The sequence below is a fragment of the Cricetulus griseus genome, chromosome X (genome assembly GCF_003668045.3).
Source record: "Cricetulus griseus strain 17A/GY chromosome X, alternate assembly CriGri-PICRH-1.0, whole genome shotgun sequence".
In the NCBI taxonomy this organism is placed as follows: domain Eukaryota; kingdom Metazoa; phylum Chordata; class Mammalia; order Rodentia; family Cricetidae; genus Cricetulus; species Cricetulus griseus.
In genome coordinates, this window is record NC_048604.1 from 59,394,989 (window position 1) to 59,415,458 (window position 20,470).

Genomic DNA, 20,470 nt, shown 5'->3' on the forward strand with positions numbered 1-20,470 from the left:
GGGATCCCTCTTGTGGCATGGGTCTCAAGCTGGACCAGTCATTGTTTGGCCACTCCCATAATTTCTGTACCACAAATACTCCATTATATCTTGTAGGTAGGACAAATTGTAGGTTGAAGGTTATGTGGCTGGGTTGGTGTCCCAGTCCTTCCACTGGAAATCTTGCCTGGTAACAGGAGATGGCCAGTTCAGGCTCCTTATTCCCCACTGCTAGGAGTCTAGAAGATCTCAGAAGATGGAAAGATCTCCCATGCTCATGGATCTGTAGAATTAACATAGTAAAAAAAAATGGCCGTCTTACCAAAAGCAAGATTGATTCAACACAATCCCCATCAAAATTCTAACACAATTATTTACAGACCTCAAAAGAACAATATTCACTTCATAAGGAAAAACAACAACAAACCAGGATAGATAAAACAGTCTTGTACAATAAATGAACTTCTGGAGTTATCACAATCCCTGATTTCAAGCTCCACTAGAGAGTCATAGCAATAAAGATTGCATGGTCTAAAACAAACAATAAAACAAATTCCTCCCCTGCCCCAAATTGCACAGTATTAGCATAAAAACAGATAGGTGCATCAATGGAATTGGATGGAAGACCCAGATGTAAATCCGCACACCTATGGACATCTGATTTTTGATGAAGAAACAAAAATTAAATAATGGAGACAAGAAAGCATCTTCAATAAATTGTGCTAGTCTAATTGAATGTCAGCATGTAGAAGAATGCAAATAGATCGTGTCTATCACTGTGCACAAAACTCAAGCATAAGTGGACCAAAGACCTCAACATAAAACCAGATATACTAAACTTGGTAGGAGAAAGTGGGAAATAACACTGCACACATTGATACACAAGACAACTTTATGAATAGTACAACTTTCTGTATGCACTAAGGTTGACAATTAATAAATGAGACCTCAAGAAACTGTCAAACGTCTGTAAGGCAAAGGACACAGTCAATAGGACAAAATGGCAGCCTTAGAGTGGGAAAAGATGTTCAGAAGCACCACGTCAGACAAAGGGCTCATATCCAAACTATATAAAGAACTCCAGAAATTAGACAGCAACAAACCAAATAACCCAATTGAAAAATGGGGTACAGCTCTAAACAGAGAATTCTCAATAGAGGAATCTCAAATGGCTGAGAAACACTTGAAGAAATGTTCAACATCCTTAGTTATCAGGGAAATGCAAATCAAAACAATTCGAGATTCCATCTTAACACCTGTCAGAATGGCTAAAATTAAAAACACAATAAATGGCTCATTCTGGTGAGGATGTGGAGCAAGGGAAACACTCCTCAACTGCTGGTGGGAATGCAAACTAGTACAGTCCCTTTGGAAATCAATATGGTGGTTTCTCAGAAAATTGGGAATGGATCTACCTCAAGAACCAGCTATACTACTCCTGACCATGTACCTAAAGGATGCTCCATCCTACCACAAGGACTCTTGCTCAACCATGTACATAACAGCATTGTTTGTAATAGCCAGAAACTGGAAACAACCTAGATGTCCTCCTACTTAAGAATGGATAAAGAAAATGTGCTACATTTATACAATGGAGTACTACTCAGCTGTTAAAAAGAACAATATTATGAAATTTGAAGGCAAATGGATGGAACTAGAAAAAAATCACCCTGAGTGAGGTAACCCAAACTCAGAAAGACAAACATGGTATGCACTCACTTATAAGTAGATATTAGCTATAAAGGATAATCACACTAAATCCACAGATCCAGAGTGACTAAGTAACAAGGAGGACCCAAGGGGGGATGCATTGATCTCCCTGGATAGTGGAAATGTAAGAGATCTTGTGGGTGGACTGGGGGCAGGTGGGGTTGGGAACATGAGGGATCAGGTCGAGGAGGGATGGAGAGAGAGAATACTGAGAGATTGCAGGAATTGTGTGGCATCTTGTGGAAGAGTCAGAAATCTAGTGCAATGGAAATTCCCAAAAATCTATGAAGCTGACCTTACATAAGACTCCTAGGGATTCTTTTCTTTTTAAGAGACAAAGAGAAGGAGGATGCAGAATAGGAGGAGCAGGAGAGAGCAAGAGCGAGGGAGAGAGACAGAGAGAGGAAGGGAGAGAGAAAAAGTGAGGAAAGGAGGGAAAGGAAAGGAGGCAGGGAGGGAGGGAGAGAGAGGGAGGGAGGGAGGATGGGAGGGAGGGAGGAGAGAGAGAGAGAGAGAGAGAGAGAGGAGAGAGAGAGAGAGAGAGAAGAGAGAGAGAGAGAGAGGAGAGAGAGAGAGAGAGAGAGAGAGAGAGAGAGAGAGACTGGACCTGGAATTTTGAAGCCCACTTGTAGTCACACACCTCCTCCAACAAGACCATACCTCCTAATCCTTCCCAAGACAAGGCTGGCCTCCAACTCACAGAAATCTGCCTGCCTCTGTCTCCCAGCTGTTGGGATTAAAGGTGTATGTCACCTTGCCCAGGCCTCTTTCAGTTGATGAGGCAGTAATTTGTAGTTTTCAATTTGTAAATCTTACACTTCTTTGTTATGTTTATTCTTAAGTATTATTTTTTCATGCTCTTGATAGTACAATTATTTTCTTTTTCTAAGGTTAAAAAAAAACTTCATGTGTATGGGTGTCTTGTGTGTGTGTGTGTGTGTGTGTGTGTGTGTGTGTGTGTGTGTGTGTGTGTGTACTGTGTACATGTCTGGGTGCATGGGAAGGACAGAAGAGGACATTGGTTCTCCCACAACCAGATTACAGATGGTTTTTAAGCCGCCTTGTGGGTGTTGGGAATTGAGCCAGAGTTCTCTGAAAGATCCGCCAGTGTTCTGAGCCTCTGAGCCATCTCACCAACTCCTAGAATTGTTTTCTTAATTTTATTTTCAGATCATTCATTATAGGGGTATAGGATTACAGTTGGTAGTTTGTGTATGCATTTTATATTCCTCAAGGTTAAAGATATGTTATAATAGTTTATTTTTTAACTGAACTCATCAAAATTATCTTATATAAGATCATTTCATTTGCAAGTAACTTCATTTTCAGCCTAGGTACATTTTATTTCCTTTTTCTTACTTAATTGCTCTCCAATACAATGTTAAATAGAAGTAGGAAATGGAAATTATTTTCACTTTTCCTGATCTTGTCAGGTGGGTAAGTGAAATTTACACTTTACTTTTCAAATATAATGTTAGCTGTGAGTTTATCTAATTGAAGATATTCACTTCTATTCTTTATGGAATTCTTTTTCAAGTTATGACAGTGCTAGAAAATTTATATTTGATGATCAAAGAGTGTATGTATGGTTCTATAAATTATATATTAAGTGATTTTTAAGATGTTATACTCTCATATTGTTTCAGTCAAATGCTCTAGTTCATATTATGCACTTATTTTTATGTTATTGGATTTGGTTTACTAGCATTTTGTTGAGAAATTTTACTTCTGCCCTCACAAATAATATTGAACGATCTATTTTTTTCTTTTACTCTTGTGATATATTTCAGGTTCTGGTAGCAGGTTACAACTTACTTGAGAGAATGTAATAAAGTGTTTTTTATTTTTTTATTTAAATTAGAAACAAGCTTGTTTTACATGTCAGTACCATTCCCCTCTCCCGCCCTCCTCCCCTGCCCTCCACTGACTCCCTGTCCTATCCCCTTTCTGCCACCCAGGGGGTGAGGCCTTCCATGGGGGATCTTCAAAGTCTGTCACATCATTTGGAGCAGGGCCTAGACCCTCCCCTGTGTGTCTAGGCTGAGAGAGTATCCCTCTATGTGGAGTGGGCTCTGGTAGTGGATCAGTATTTATCCCTAGTACACAAAAAGTGTTTGTTTTTAAATCTTAGTCTTTTGGAGAGTTTTGAAGGATTAGTATTAATTCTTTAAATTTCAGATACACTATACTAGTTGCAAATATTTGAGGATTGTTTTTCCTTTGTGAAGTTAGGTTCTGTTTGTTTTGTTTTTCATAGTTTTTATGTTCTTGAGATAGATTTACTCTTGGATTTAATGCCAATAATTTACCGATTTCATCTACATTACCTAGTCTTTTCACATACAGATTTTCATAGTTCTTTAATGTATTGATTTTTATTTCTTCAAAGTCAGTAATAGTGATTTTCCCTTTTCCCTCTGTGATTTTAGTAATTTGACTTAGTTCTTTTTTTCTTGGTCAATCTGTATTAACTCTTCCCTTTTCATTTATGTTTTTTTATTGATTACATTTGTTCTTTAACATTTTCACACATGTACACAATGCCCTATTACTCTCATTTCCCATTGTCTCTTATTAACCTCTCATCTGTCATTTACCCCTCTTCCCTATAAAACCCTTTCCTAGATCCATGGCTTTTTATTTCTTCAAAGTCAGTAATAGTGATCTTCTATTTCACCTATGCAATTTTAGCAATTTGAGACTTCTCTCTTTTTCTTGGTCAATATATGTTAATTATTTAGAAATAATTTTGATTACAGTAATCTCAATTTATCTCCCATCTAACCTTTAAAATTTTATTTTATACACATGTGTGTTTATTTTCTCTTTTTAAAATAATTTCTAAAGTATAAGCTTATGTGATTGGGATTATTCCTTCCTTATAAAAGAGGCAATATAACTGTAATATTTTCTCTTGAGCCTTGCATTCACTGTATTGCATAAGTTTCAGTATGCTTTATTTTTGTAGTTGTTTTTGGAATATTTACTTTATTTTTCATTTGTTCCAGTATTGTGAATGGAACACAAGGCTTCATACACAATAGGCAAACACTCTTAGCTATATACTGCCAGTGTCTGTAAAATATTTTGTGGTTTTTTTGAGAGGTACACTCATTGTTTAGAAATAGCACTTAACTTCCAAATAATTGTGAATTTCTTAAGGCATTCACTTTTATTTCTGATTTCATTCCATTTTCACTAGAACATACTCAGTTTCTCTTAAAGTTACTGAGTCTTATTTCATAGTCTAATATTTACCCCATCCCACACAAAATTCCATATAAATTCAAAAATATATATTTTTATTCTTTTTAGGTAGAAAATGCTGTCGATGCCTTCTAGGCATGGATGTAAAGTGTTATCAAAGCCTATTTCCATGTTCACATACTGTCCAGTCTATTATGTATAGAAAATGGTTACCCAAACCTCCAAATATTATTCTCTTATTTCCATGTTCAATTTTGCCCAGTTTTGCTTCATGTAATTTTGAATTCTGTTTACAGGTTTATATATGTTTATAATGTTTGTAATGCACTTTGACATTTCCTCCATAATTTCTTTTTTGAAGTAAATTTAAATTGCATTTATTTATCTTTATATGTGCATGCCATGGTACACATATGGTGATCACAGGACCACTTGTGGGACTTGATTTCCTTATTCCACCAAGTGCATTCTGAGAATTGAACTCAGGTCATCAGCCTTGGAAGAAAAGGTCTTGTCCTGGTTAGCTAACGCCCTGGACTTTAGTTTTTTATAATAGTCCTCCATAAGTCTTTAAATTCTCAAAGCCTGTTTACAATGACATACATCTTCTAACGAGGCCAGACCTCCTAAACAACCCCAGACAACTCCACTAACTAGGGACCAAGAATTCAAATTCCTAAGATTTATGGTAGATATCTTATTCAAACCACCACACAGAAGTTTCAGTCCGTGGTTGTTTAGTCTCACTGCTTTTGTTTAGGCCTATGGTGAGACAGAACATCATAGCAGTGAGGACATGGCAGAAGTAGCTGTTTATCTCATGGCAGTCAAGAAGCAACGAAGATGAGAGGACAAGCTATAATCCCAACATCTTCTAGGGTACACCTCCAATGACTTAAATTCCTTTAGCTTGATCTCATCTCCTAAAGGTCATAACACTTCCTTATCATGCTACAGATTGGCAACCACATTCACTTTTCAAAAACTGTCCTACATTGAGGCAGAATTTTCTGCTCTATGGTATACATGTTATAATCATTTTGTTCTAAGGCTAATTTTTATATTTAGGGAATTACTTTAATTTGCTTATTTTAAATAGCATAGCTAGCTGGTTCTTTATACAATTGAACAATTTACTGTTTGAAAGTATATTAAAAACCTTTATATTTATGGCAATTATCAAAAATGTGTGTTGAAATCTACCATCTTGTTAGATGTTTGCTATATGTTCAACATTCTCCTTGTTCCTTTTTTCCATTTATTTTAGATTTTCTTTCATAATTATATATCATGTATGTTAGTTGCTTATTAGTTCTTTTCATTGTTACTTTATATTTTATTACAAAGTATAATATATATAAATAATGCATATATATTATTCTTTAGCTTTTAAATCTACCTTCAAACACTATTACACTCTATCATATGTATCATATGTAGCATTTATATTTCCTCTTTATGGTTGTTTTGTTATTTTTACCATATATACTTTCTCATATACATCATGAGGGCCTAGACCCTGCCCCAAATGACTTAACATGATCCCTAATGGAAGGCTTCACCTTCCCTGGGGAGTGGATGGGGCATGGGATGGGGGAGTTGGTTGGGGCATGGGAGGATGGGAGGGACAGGGAACTGGGATTGATAAGCTTCACTAATCACACTGCATCTCTGAAACCCTGGAAAGTACAAACCCTTATATAAACTTTGTCTTTTCTTATTTGATTTTTTAAAAAAATATTATCAATATCAGCATATATTTTTTTCTTTATTACATACAGATGTTTTACCTGTTTAAAGAATGTATATATCTGAATATTTAGCATCACTTATCTTGTGCTTTAGGAAAATAAAATGGCTATTTGTGATATCACCAGTTGATCTCCTAATAAATTATTGCTACTGAATTACTGTGAGTAGCATATATGACATGGATACATTAAGTAAAGTCATAACTCACATGCAGAATATAGCACAACAGAACAAGATTTTATTGCCCTATTCAGAATGGTGAGATATTTATAATTTAAGAATTATTTATATTTAGAATTTTCATCTAGTATTTTGGAACATATTTGACAAGGAATATCTAGAACTGTCATAGTGAAGAGCAGGGCAGGATACTACTTTTTTTCTGTGTATAGAATAGCACTAGAGAGGTCTGCCCCACAAGATGTGGCTGTGGCATGGATTATTGTGTCACTTTAACTTGATAAGATTTCTGAAATCCATTTGTTTTCCCTTTTCCTATTCTGCAAACATGAAAAACTCTCTAAGCAGTGAGCTTGTTACTTAGGACATTTATTTTTTTATTTTTTTCTGTGTATCATTGTCCTATGCTACAAATAATCCATCATGGGCAGAGGCAGAAGTTTCTCCCCTTTATTAAATATAAAAATAATGATAGCTGTTCTTTTATATTTGAGAAGGCATTTTATTTGAAACTAATAAAAACCATTCAGCAATAAATTTATTTAAATGGGAGACTGGAAATGGGAGTGGCTACAAATGAAAGTTATTTCATAATACTTGTAACTCTGTTTTTGATGTATAGGTACAGGACACAGTATCCAATCCTAGGTCTCCTGTACGATGACTATGAATATATACCACCAGGAAGTGACACACAGACTATTGTGATTGAGAAAACCGAAGACAAATGGACTTGTGTAAGTTTATTTGGGCATTTCTATCCTGTTTTAACTAAGTATATACTTAAGGCTTTCAAAAATTAGCTAAAATATCAAATGCCATTGACAATTTGAGGGGAAATGGAACAGGAATGTTCATGTTATCATTATAGTTTTTCTTGTAATGTGGATACTTACTGGCTTTTATTTCTTTAAAATTTGAAGAGTTGTGTCTATTTTCTCTCTCTAGACTGTAAAATCCTCCAGCTTTAAATTATGGAGTTTAACACAAGGCTGAATAACCATGCAAATGACATGTACTCTACTATTTACTTTGTACAACTTCCTTCTACATCACCAGACAACATAGATAACAACACCACTCTAAATAATTCAACCCATTACTAACGGGCTGATTATTTTAAACTCTCTTTCTCATAAATGTATGTCTACTTTCTTAAGACTTTTACTGCTTTCTTAGTTAACCTTTATATAGTGCTCATCAAAGAGGAAATATATATTCCCTAGCACAATGGTTCTCTCCAGTCGCATCCATTTCTAAACTCCAGAACATTTATGCTATTTAGACATTTTCAGTTTTCATTATACGTTAACTATATTGGCATCTACTGGGTAGAGACCAGAGGTGCTATCATACATCCTATGGTGTGTAGAACACTCCATTACAAAAGAATCTCTGTCACCAAATATTAATAGTGCTGGACTTGAGAAAAATTGCTAATATTAAAAAAGAGCTCTTGAGTTTTTCTTAATTATATACTTCTGTAGTCTTACATGATATTTAATAGTAATCTATGAATCATAAGAATAGGAATGTGTAACATTTCTCAGGTACAATGGACAGAAGATTCTGAGTTTCAGAATCTCACCTTTCAAACCATACATGACCTTATAACAGTGTGGAAATCAACTTCTGTGTTATGTTAACATTTACCTGTCAAATGGCTTATATGGTAAAAACAGGCAAAGCAAATCCATGGTTACTAAACTCAAGAAGTGGTTAATCAGGGAAATTAGAGGCTGATTGCAAGGTAACATAAGGAGGGCATCCAGTTTACTAATATTTTTTGTTTTCTAAGATATGAGATTTTGAGTTTACATGTGCAGTTTGGAAACTAGGGTTTATATTTTTATTGTACTTTGGTAAGTATATATGGTGACAAGCACTAATTGCAATTCAGCTATGCTGTTACTGAAATTAAAAGTTGTTAAATAATGCTTTAAAATATGTATCATTATGTATATGTGCACATATATATATATATATATATATATATATATATATATATATTGGACAAATAAGCTCAAATATTTCAGTAGTAAAAAATCATGAGTATTTTAGTTCTAATGGTCTTTCACAGTACATAGGCACCAATCTTTCAAGTAAGCAGTGGAAGTAAGCAGTATTTAGTAAATCTCCAGCAAAAATAAAAATACATGCAAAGTTTAATCTTTCAACGTCATTTTTCGTAAGCCATTAACTAGTTGAGAACTATAACTAATTATCAAGTGATAAAGAGAATTTGATAACTCAAGAACCAGATCAGTAAAAAAAAAGAAGTCTGTATAGGGTGCAAAATGTTAATCTAAGGACAGTTGATGCTGAAAGTTAAGACTCAGAAACAATTGCTAGACTAACTACGTGCGCCTCAGAGAAGATGTGTAGTAGCCATTTCTTCTGTCTCCAATGAAATGGTTAATATCTGAAAGGATATAGGTAGAGGAATGTATTTATATAAATTCATAGATGATAGATCTGTATTATCAGGAATATTTTTGGCATATACTTAACCTCTAAATATGGCAATAAGAAGAAAATGCACCCCAGTCTCCCTCCTCTGGTTTACAGTCATTTAAAACACATGCCTTAAGTCAAAAAGACTATTTTATTGAGTACTATATAAGAGTATATAAAAGTGTGATACATTTATGTTAGTTGTATACATACATACCCAACTGAATAATTTTAGGAACTATGTACATGTAATAATGGCAATATTTTAAAATAATTGTGAACCAATTTTAAGATTTTTTTTTCTTTTCTAGCCATGAATGGATCCACTTTGCAGTACTACAACTCAAAGGAGATTTTCTTTGTCTGCATCAGTATTTTAATTGTTATTTTTCTATTGCTAAAGTGCAATCAAATTGCGAACCATGGTCCTACCCCAAACAATCTAATGGAATTATTTAATTGTGAAGATGAGTTCCCCCAGACATTCAGGAGGTCTGAATCCTTTTGTATACATTGATATATTTGATACAACACCATACAAATGGAAAGAAAAAATACTTTGTTTAAACTCTGGTTGCAGACACTGTAGAACCTAACCTGCTATTTTATATTGGGCGCTTCTTATATGTTAAACTTATTCATAAGAATAGTCTTTACAAGTTATTCTATTATGTTAAATGTGCAATTTAGCTGCAAAATTCAATGCTGTTTTCAGCAAAACAGAGGCAAAGTTAAAATAGGTTAATTAGAGCATGAAAAATACAGCCTAAATGTACTTTCCTACCCTTGAGCATGTGACTAAACAAGAGTGTGCCAATGCTAACATGCCTTGGAAATAGCTAAGTCAGAGGTGGAGGTTAATGTTGTTAATCAAGGAAATGGGCTAACATCTTTTAAAATAACTACATTAATTAAATTATTCATTGTGCAACTTGGTCCTAAGTACATGTTAGTACCTGGGAAAATCTATTCTTTCAATACATGTTTTCTGCAAGTGATCCAATTCACTTTCTTAAAAACATATAATACTGTACTGTAGTAGTGGGACAATAAGAATGTAGAAGTTCTCATAGTGATATACAGATATAACATTGAAATATTGCATAGTCATAAATGCTTAAGTAATAAAAGTAGCAATAAAAGATACTTGATAACTATCTTACTTGGAGAATGTTTTATATTAGAGTCTTTAGTGTATTTAGAAGTTTCTTAGTTGAAATGTAATGACTTTCCAAAGTACAAGTATTTGTTAAATATATTACAATAATGAAATTTCATACTATAACTTAATTAAAAGGTACAAAAATTTGTTCATCAAAGTCAGGATTAATGTAACAAATATATTCATGTTGCATGTTTAGTACATAGTTTTGTACTAATCTACAGAAACCTTTATAAAATTTTTTCAATGCTTTATAAGCATATTCTAATAATTATTCATTATGCTAAGAAGCAGTTATGATAAGCATGGCTGTGGCACTATACTAACTGGAACTACTGGTGAGAAATATTTAAAAGATCTTGATATGAAATTAAGTCTTATTTATATTTTCATAACACTTGAGCTAAACAGTAAGTTCTACAACATGAATGAAATTCGTTTTATCAATATTTAATTATAAAATGTTAATGTTTCATATTATTACAATGCCCCTCTATTTTATGATCAATTTCTTCTCTGTTAGCTACTCATATATATAAAACAGTGGCAAAAGTATACTATGTTATACATCCATTACAAAAGTTATAAGGGGATGTTTTAATTACCTTGACAGAAAACTGAAACAATTACAGTTTGAAATGAGAATAGGACCTTTATTTTCATAACTACTAAAAACTAATCATATCAAATATCATAAGGCAATTAAGAAGACGGCCCAGTTGATCAAGGATAGGGAATTAGAGTCATGTTTCTCATTATATTTACCAACTTTTTAAAAAGCAGTTGTACAAAATTTAATGGCAGAGAGATTTTCTCTACATTTGAAAATAAGATCAATAGAAATAAGAGGAATAGGGCTAGGCAGTGGTGGCACACGCCTTTGATCCCAGCACTTGGGAGGCAGAGGCAGGCAGATCTCTGTGAGTTTGAGACCAGGCTGGTCTACAAGATACAAGAGCTAGTTCCAGGACAGCCTCCAAAGTCACAGAGAAACCCTGTCTCGAAAAACAAAACAAAACAAAAACAAGAGGAATAAAACTGATGTATTTTCCTCTCACTGATTCTATGAAGTTTCTCAAAGAAAACTCCAGTGATATCAGGTGAGGATGCCTGTTTATCTCATTTCTATTTCTGTATATTTTTCAAATTTGTCAAATAAAATAAAGACTAAAGTCTGTCATGAAAAATTTGTTTATATGTCTAAATAAAAAATGTAAGCATCTATATGGTCTTTGTGGAAGTTCAAATAGGAAATGTATAGGAAAGATTATTAGCTTATCTCCATATTTTGCCTGGAAGTTTTTATCGTTTGAATGTATATACAGGAGGTAAGAGGCAATACTGTAAAAACAAACAAACAAACAAACAAAAAAACCACCAAAACACAAAGCATTCTTGATGTAGCCTACTCAAGGTGGAACTTTAAGAAATCCATCTGATGCAAAGCATGATACCTTTGCTTACAAATCTAATTTTCTAAGCCCAAACATGGTTTGCTAAGACATTTTCTTCCCATCTTTGTACTGGTGCATTAGCCATATTACTTTTTACAAACTTGGACAATATAAAATGAATACAATTTTTATAACTATTCAATTGTCAAATTTATGTCAATTTAACAAAAATCTGTCTTTGCATTCTTTCTCAATATTGCAATTTATAAAGATTATGTTTCTTTTGAAAATAGAAATTCTTTTGAAAGTAAATGTGTTCAAAGGAGTTCCTCACATGGCCCATCATTACCATGACACACCATTACAAAATTTACTTGATTTTGTAGTATTTTTAACTGAAAAATACATAATATCCCATGCTAACTCTAGGATAAATAGTAAACAATGTATTTCAGCAAAGAGTATATCAAGCACATCTTTCATTAATAAATTATCTAACATTTACTCCAGAACAAGACATACCTTTTGAATATACAAAGGAATAATGGAATTGTTACGTGGCACAATTACATGATAGCCAGTATCAATTATGATATTCTTTTTTTCTTTGAATTAGAAACAAGATTGTTTTACATGTCGAATTATGATATTCTTGGTAATTTTCTTGAATACATTTTATAAAGAATGTGTTTATTAAAAGCTGGGCATGGTAACACACACCTTTAATCCCAGCACTCCACTTGAGAGTTAGAAAAGGTGGACCTTTCGTGTTTGAGGACAGCCTGGTATACAAAGTAAGTTCCAACACAGGGCTACACAGGGAAACTGTCTAAAAAAATCGTGTTTGTAAATTTTTGTTTCCCATCTCAACATATTTTTGTTTGAAATACAGGCTACAGAATACCTTAAGGGGAAGAGTTTAAAATATGCTTTAATTATATACTTTGCTAATACCATCAGTGTTGAATACTGTTTGTGTGGATCAAGACCCAACAGAGCAAACCAATTTGTTTAAATATATATATATATATATATATATATATATATATATATTAATATATATATATATATATATATGCATGATTTTTCCTGAAGGAGTCTAGTGAGACAATCGTACTGTGGAAAATACCTGTTCCAAGGATGAGAGAATTTGTAAATCAAATGGGAAGTGACTTCAGACATTAAAGGGTGATATATGAGGCAGTATCAATATTGTCAACTAGTTCAGATTTTTAAATGAAACAAAATTCTCTTTGTAGTAGTTACTTGAAAAATGAACAAATATAAAGGCATAATAATTGGAACAGGCAGGCACCCAGGATCAGAGTTTTCTGCAACCTCTCTTAATAGGTTTCATGTTTACAAGATCTTGCTTTTAGAAGGGTAGAGTTGATCTGCACAAAGTTGAGAAAAAGGAAGATTCTTTAATGATATTCTAGAGTTATTATATAGCACTATACATGCATTCTTTTCTGTGTGGAGATTTATTAAGTCAAAAATTAAAGAAAAAACTTAATTTTATAGAGGTTCCAGGGTTGGCCAGCTATGATTCGTTTGTTCCTCTGCCTTCATAAATGAGCAATTCTATCATCTACCAAAAATTCTTTAAACAGTATCTGGGATTCCCTTCAAATTAAACCACCCGGGAAGGAGGTATCAAATAACCAATTATTGGTAAGTGGATGAAGAGGAAGAACGTAAATGAAACAGGCTTTGTAACATTAATCACTGAAGAATTGGAATGTATACACAGTTGTTCATCTTATTCTTGAATTTTTATGTATATGAATAATATTGAAGAGCAGTGCAAGGTTGCTATTGGTGGTTGTCCTGTTTGAGACATGAGTTGAATTTGAGGAATCTTACCTGGGAAATAATTCCTGATACATTGTGTCATGCCATAGATCATTTAAAAGTGGGAGTTGAACAAATCCATCGGCATATGATGGCTATGAACTATTCTGTAAAAAGGATTTTTAATAATTCCCATACAGGCACACATGGCAGTCCTGTGTCAGGGAATCCTGTTCTTTTAAGGACTAGCTTTAATTTGTTAACATGAGCTGAATTTTTATTCTTTCTGGACCGAAGATTTTCAGGGACAATTGATAAGAAATAGATCTATTTTGGTTTAATTCCACTGTAACCATGAACAATCTCTTTATATGGTACCTTGCTTTCCTCAGAAATAGTGATATAGTCCTTATTCTCCAAAATGATATTCAAATATAAACCAACAGGGAAGAGAGGGAGGGAGAGGGAGGGAGGGAGGGAGGGAGGAGGGAGGGAGGGAGGGAGAGGGAGGGAGGGAGGGAGGGAGGGAAACAAACTGCTCCATTCTTTCAAACCCATTTCCTACTACAAACTTCTCACAGGTCCCATCTCTTTATCAGTCCTACTTGCTCAACATTGTCTGGCATTAGCTTTTTTCACCTCAGATTATTTGTATTTTTCTTCTTGTTGTTCTTAATGGCATGTCCTCAATGTGGATTTTCTTTATCCACTTACCCATTTAAGCAAGAGCACGAGGTTCTAGAATTACAGTCAATGGTTTTGGTGTAACACCTTAACAGTGACAGGGTCTCAACATAAGTGAACTTGCCAGAAATGTGAAACTAGTCACTACAATAGAATTTGACTGTACATTTCAATAAGATCCCTAGGTGGACCTTACAATTATTAAAATCTCGGAGCACTTGTCTAATGCATGAAGTTAATAGATTCCTTCTGCAGCTAATGGGCTTTAAAGAATAATCACTCAGTTGACAGAAATTTAACATATATATATGGCACTATGAATTCTGTTAAATAGTTTTTGGAGAACAGCAAATTAGTATATGCTTGTTTTCAGAAACAATGATTGAATCAATACTTTATCTTTTGAGTGTATATTGGGAAAATTGATAGCTATAATCATTCCTCGGAACTAGATCATGTAAACAGTTTAAAAATTTTTAGTTTCCTTTCTCAGGTCTTACAATGAGTACTTTTACTTAAAGCATTTCATCATTGTTTTATCAAATAATGCCTATTTTTGAGGAGTAAACATGCCATAATCATTGATAACTGTTTAAATCCCTAGCTCATGTTAATTAATGCACAAAATTGAAGAAGATATTTTTAAAAGATCAAACTGCCTATGAGAAAGTTTAAGCGAGAAGTCTTTAATAAGAAATGCATATTATAACACAACTTTAAATAAACTTACAAAACTTTGAAGTGCAATAAATGCTTTTTATTTTATGCTCATTTCAATGAGTAACATTTAGAAATAATAAGTCCACATAACAGTAACAATCTTATTTTACAGCGTGTACATCATTTACAGCCACATAACACACAAGTTTAGTAGATTTTCCAAATTTAGTATTCTCAAGTTAAGAAAGATAAAAAATTTATTTTCAAGTAACTGATTCTTATCTGGTGCAAAAACAGAAAGGTGAATATTACTTAAAACACAAAGCCACAATATAGCATGAAGAAAAATTACATTTTAATTATGCTGAACAGCTGAATATAAACTAAATTAAGCCAACTAAAACTTAAAAGTACACATCATATCCATTACATTTATGAACAGGATTTTCATTAAAATTCCCTACACCAGCTTTTAATATTAAGCGCCATTTTGATTTGCAGCATGCTAACACAAAGCGTTGTTAAAGGGATGCATATTTTAAATTTATACACTGTAAACTGAATATCCACCTCCAAACCCTATTGGCAGCATATAGTTCTGTTAAATACTGCATAAATACCGCCTCATTGAAAATTTATGTTAAGAATATGGTATATAGATTTTAAAAATCAAACTTTTCAATAATGGCATAAAATTGCACCTTTAAACATTAGAGCAAGTAAGACTTGAACAGTCATACTTACTAAAACTGTCCTAAAAATTCTAAATATTTTAATAGTTAAGAAAACTGTTCTCTCAATTTAATATTTAGATAATAAGAAACATAGTTCTGACTTTGTAATGTTATAGTTGCATCCATTTTAGAAAGCCACATTTGACTCAAATACATTTTTATCATATATGCCATACTGAATCTACTTGAACATCAAAACTGGAACCTTATTTCATTTATTTCACTTCAGATTTCAGCACAGAATGTATGTCTTAAACATTGTATCCTGTGATAAAATATCAGCAACTCTGAAGTGCTTTTTATTTTACTAGTACTGAATTAATATAACTTGTTTTCTCAATGAGATTCCTTGTAACGAATACACAAAACTTTTGCCATTTCTGGAATCCAATGTCCAGGTACAATATAAAAGGTTCAATGACTAAGTGACTGATGGATGACTGCATTTTCTTTCCCCACCCCATTTCTAAAATTGCATAAAAGTGAGGCTGCTTGGTACAGCAAAGCATTTCTAAATCAGTTATATATTCTCCTTTCAGAAACACTCACCTCTAGTATGACCAATCAAATAAGGTGTCTTAACTTTTCCCTCTCTGTAGTTTAGTTATGCACATAATACTGTTAATAAACAGTTAAGTTCCTCTGCAACCCTCCTATGGTGTTTGTTGAACTCATTAAGTAGTTTTCAAAGGGCTATGAGACTCCCCTTCTAATCCCAATCGTTTTTAAGATCTTTAATACAAAGAATGTAAAGGTATGACTTAATATCACGCTTTGAAACCAGATAAAACAGTGAGGTTCTCCTCCCAAATAGCATATCTTATTTTGTAAATAACTCCTTTCCTTATATTGATCTTCCTATATAAGAGTCTCCTTGTGGTGCCTCATTATATGCTGATTTTTTTCTGATGGCCTCCGGAATCCCTTCTTGCAGAATTCACACCTGTGTGGATAGTCTTTTGTATGTATTGAAATCACATGTCGTTTAAAGCCAGATGCATCTGTGGTGCTGTATTCACAATATTCACATTGGTAAATCTTCCTACCGGTATGCGTCTTCATGTGCTTTTTGAGCTCACTCTGTTGTCTGAACCCTCGCTTGCACCGTTTACACTTCAATGACTGATCCTTTGTATGAACTGAAAGAATATGACCACTAAGAATAAATGGATCTGATGTTTTAAAGTCACAATGCCTACACTGATGGATCTTCCTACCCTTATGAATATCACTATGTTTTTTAAGCTCCGAAGGACGATGGAAACCTTTATCACAGACTTCACATTTGTGAGGAAAGTCCTTAGTATGGACAGATATGATGTGCCGCTTAAGGTCACTTGAGTTGGTGCTCTTATGATCACAATGAGGACATTGGTGTGTTTTATGTCCTTGAAACAAATCCAGATGGCGCTGAAGCTCTCTCTCATCACCAAATGCTTGAGGACAATGCTCACATTTATATGGCAGGTTGCTACCATGCTTAGACTTAATGTGAGTTTTCAGATTTGATTGATCTGCACACCTGAAGACACAATACTGACACTGATATGGCTTCTCACCGGTATGGGTTCTCATATGTTTCTTGAGTTCTGAAGGATGACGAAAACCCTTTCCACACTCAACACAAACATGAGGAAAATTCTTGCTGTGAACAGCCAGCAAATGTCTGTTTAACAGTCCTTGTTCGGCAGTTTCATAATCACAGTACTTGCACTTGTGCATCTTCGGCTCCTTGTCTCTTAAGATAAGTTTATTTGAACTCAGTGGACTAGCTTCTCTGTATCTTCTAGTGTATTCTGTAAATTCATGGGTTTTATCAACTTTGTTTATGAGCTTATGGCTTTCTAAGTGGTTATGGAAACTCACTTTCTTGTTAGTTGTAAAGTCACAATCTGTACACTGATATTTCTTTCTCATCAAATGATCAGGATGATTCTTCATGTGTCTTTTTAAGAATCCCCTGGATTTAAACTTTTTTGTGCAAATATGGCAAGGGTACACTGTCAAGGGCTGTCCATCAGGGCCTATTATAACAGCTGGATGGGGGAAAAAAGGAAATTGTAACATCTGATCACACTGCTTTAAAATATTTTGTAAAACAGGTTCCTAAAACTAGTTGAAATTCAGTATGTGAAAATACTAGTTAAATAGAAGCCTTATAAGATAAAAATGCATATTATAAATTTTGTGGAGTAAAGTTGCTTGCTGAGAAATGAGTGGCTCTCTACTGTAGAGTACTCATCTATGGCATGAAACATAAAAAAAGGAATAAAGCACCTTTATAACCATATGGAATTTGTCTTTAAAGTATCTCTTGAATAAGGTGGAAATAAGCACTTTAAAGCACCAATAATATACTGCTAAAATTTAGTATCAGAGCTGGAGAAATAGCATGAGAGCACTTGCTGCTCTCTCAGAAGATTTTAGTTTGACTCTCAGCTTCCATGTCAGGCAGCTCACAACTACCTGTAAACCCAGTTCCATTGGATACATCACTCTCTTCTGGCCCCCACAAACACCTGCACACATGTGTTATACACACGTACACACACACACACACACACACACACACACACACACACACACACACACACACACACACACCAAATTAAAATAAATCTTAATATATATGCAGTTATCTATAGAAAATACACTGCTATATGGGCGAATAACTACCTTGCAAACATTGACTTTCTTCCTTGCATTACACAAAACTGTACATCTCAAATTACTATACTATTCTTAAAGCAGAAATAACCTACCTGTTTGCCACTGCCTTGTTTCTCCCCTTCTCCTCTTCTTGATTTTTTGTTTAAGTACTTTATTTGTGTTAATGCTATCACAAATTTGAAGGAACTGTGCTGTTGTGGTGCTTCTGTTTTCTAATGCCGAGTCAAAAGTGTTTCCTGAAAACAAAAACACAAACAATTCAATCACATTTTTATTGTTTCAGGGTTTTGTTAGGTAAACTACTTGATGTGACATGGTGCTAAGTTATGGTATTAAATTTCAGAAAGTATAAACATTTTCTCATTTTCCTTAGTTTTATTCATATCCTCTTGTGTACATGCAAGCACACTGAGTAAGATAGTATACAAAATTAAGTTATTTCAACATGACCATCCTAAAGGAATGAACTGGTAAGATTAATGTAACATAAGAAACTTTATTTTAAGAAACTATACAAAATTATGGAATCAGAGCAACTTCTTATGAATAGAATCTTACAAAGTTAAATGGATTCAGCAAAGAACATATATAACTAAGTGAACCAATACAGTCATGGTAGTTAAATGAAAAATAGATGATACATGTATCTTTTATGATACAGAAGTTATTTAGACTGACTTCAGGGTTTAAAATATACATGGCAGGTAATTTGCTGCCATGTGACCAATGCATACAAAGTAAAGAATTTAATGAAACAAGTTCTCATAAATCTATATCATATTGTACAAATACATTGTGATGTTTTGAATGAGCATAGCCCCCATAGGCTCATAGTTTTGAATATTTTGTTTCCAGTTAGCAGAACTGTTTGGGAAGGATAAGGAGCTGTGACCTTGTTGGAGGCAGTGTGGCCTTGTAGAAGGTGGAGGTGGGCTTGCAAAACCATACCCTAAGCACAGTTTCTCTCTCTGCTGGCCTGCCTGTCTGTGGATCAGGATATAAATTTTCATCGCCAAGTCTACCTGCTTGCCTGATGCCATGCTTCCTGACATGATGATAATGGACAAATCCACTGAAACTGTTAATCAAGCCCCCAATTAATAAAAGATGCCTTAGTCACAGTGCTTCACAGCAATAGAACTATAACGAAGACATACATTAAAAATTTAACTCTGCCCGGAATTCGTGGCACATGCCTTTAATCCCAGCACCCAGGAGGCAGAGACAGGTGGATCTCTGTGAGCTTGAGGCCAGCCTGGTTTACAGATCCAGTTCCAGGACAGGCTCCAAAACAATACAGAGAAACCCTGTCTCGAAAAACAAAAAAAAAATTAACTCTACAAAACTGTCAGACTAGCATATATGCTAATATATGTCTTTTGTCGATTTCTATTAAAACTACATTAAAATTTAGAGTCAAATACTGCCCAGTAGGAAAAAAAAAAACAGAACAACTATATACTTTGTCATGAGAAAAAAATCTCCTTAAAAAAAAAGAAACTGACCATGGAATAACACTAAATAGAGTGTGTTAAAATAGACAAGTTATTAAGCTGAGATACAAATTTATTATATATTCATGTTAGATGTTTGCCATAGAAATTTGAGCAGTCTCCAAGAATGACATTAATAAATGGTTGATATGAACAATTGTTCCTTTTCTCTTCAAGTAAATTGTATAATTTTTCCAGAGCAACCTTTTATGATCCATGTGGTAAGTTGTACTATCAGGGAAACCTAAAATGGATTTCATTCACAAATTAATGCACATTGCATTTATATATGCTGCCTGTTAAAAAGAGGAAAACTCCTATATAACATCTGTAATAGGTGAAGTCCAACTAATATGTCTACAGACATAAGCTAACATTTTTACTTAGCAACTAGTACATAAAACAAAACACATAATTTATATCTCCTTTACAATGCTCTCTCACCTGTTGCTTGACAGTCTTCATATCTTCGGGAAACTCTTCTTTCATCTATAAAAAGGGACTAGTTATAAACTGATATAGAGAAACTACTACCAGATCATATTTTAATATATAAAAATTTACTTTTGCCCCAATTTCTCAACAAAATATACTTGT

The 20,470-nt window shown here is 33.8% G+C and overlaps 2 protein-coding genes across 4 annotated transcripts in view; one reads left to right on the forward strand and one right to left on the reverse strand.

Annotated features, from left to right (window-relative positions):
• The window catches only part of Pof1b (POF1B actin binding protein), a 65,583-nt gene extending 57,952 nt beyond the window's left edge, over positions 1-7,631 (forward strand). The window contains exon 15 of the mRNA XM_035449725.1: positions 7,451-7,631. Within this exon, the coding sequence (XP_035305616.1) occupies positions 7,451-7,631 (181 nt within the window). The remainder of the gene's footprint in view (positions 1-7,450) is intronic.
• A 7,427-nt stretch (positions 7,632-15,058) lies between these two features.
• Znf711 (zinc finger protein 711) overlaps positions 15,059-20,470 on the reverse strand; it is a 29,654-nt gene continuing 24,242 nt past the window's right edge. For all 3 annotated transcript variants that reach the window (XM_027433066.2, XM_027433067.2, XM_035450261.1), the window contains 3 exons: positions 20,318-20,362; positions 18,473-18,616; positions 15,059-17,746 (listed from right to left, as the gene is read on the reverse strand). In XM_027433066.2, the coding sequence (XP_027288867.1) occupies positions 16,569-17,746; positions 18,473-18,616; positions 20,318-20,362 (1,367 nt within the window). In that variant the 3' untranslated portion in view covers positions 15,059-16,568. The remainder of the gene's footprint in view (positions 17,747-18,472; positions 18,617-20,317; positions 20,363-20,470) is intronic.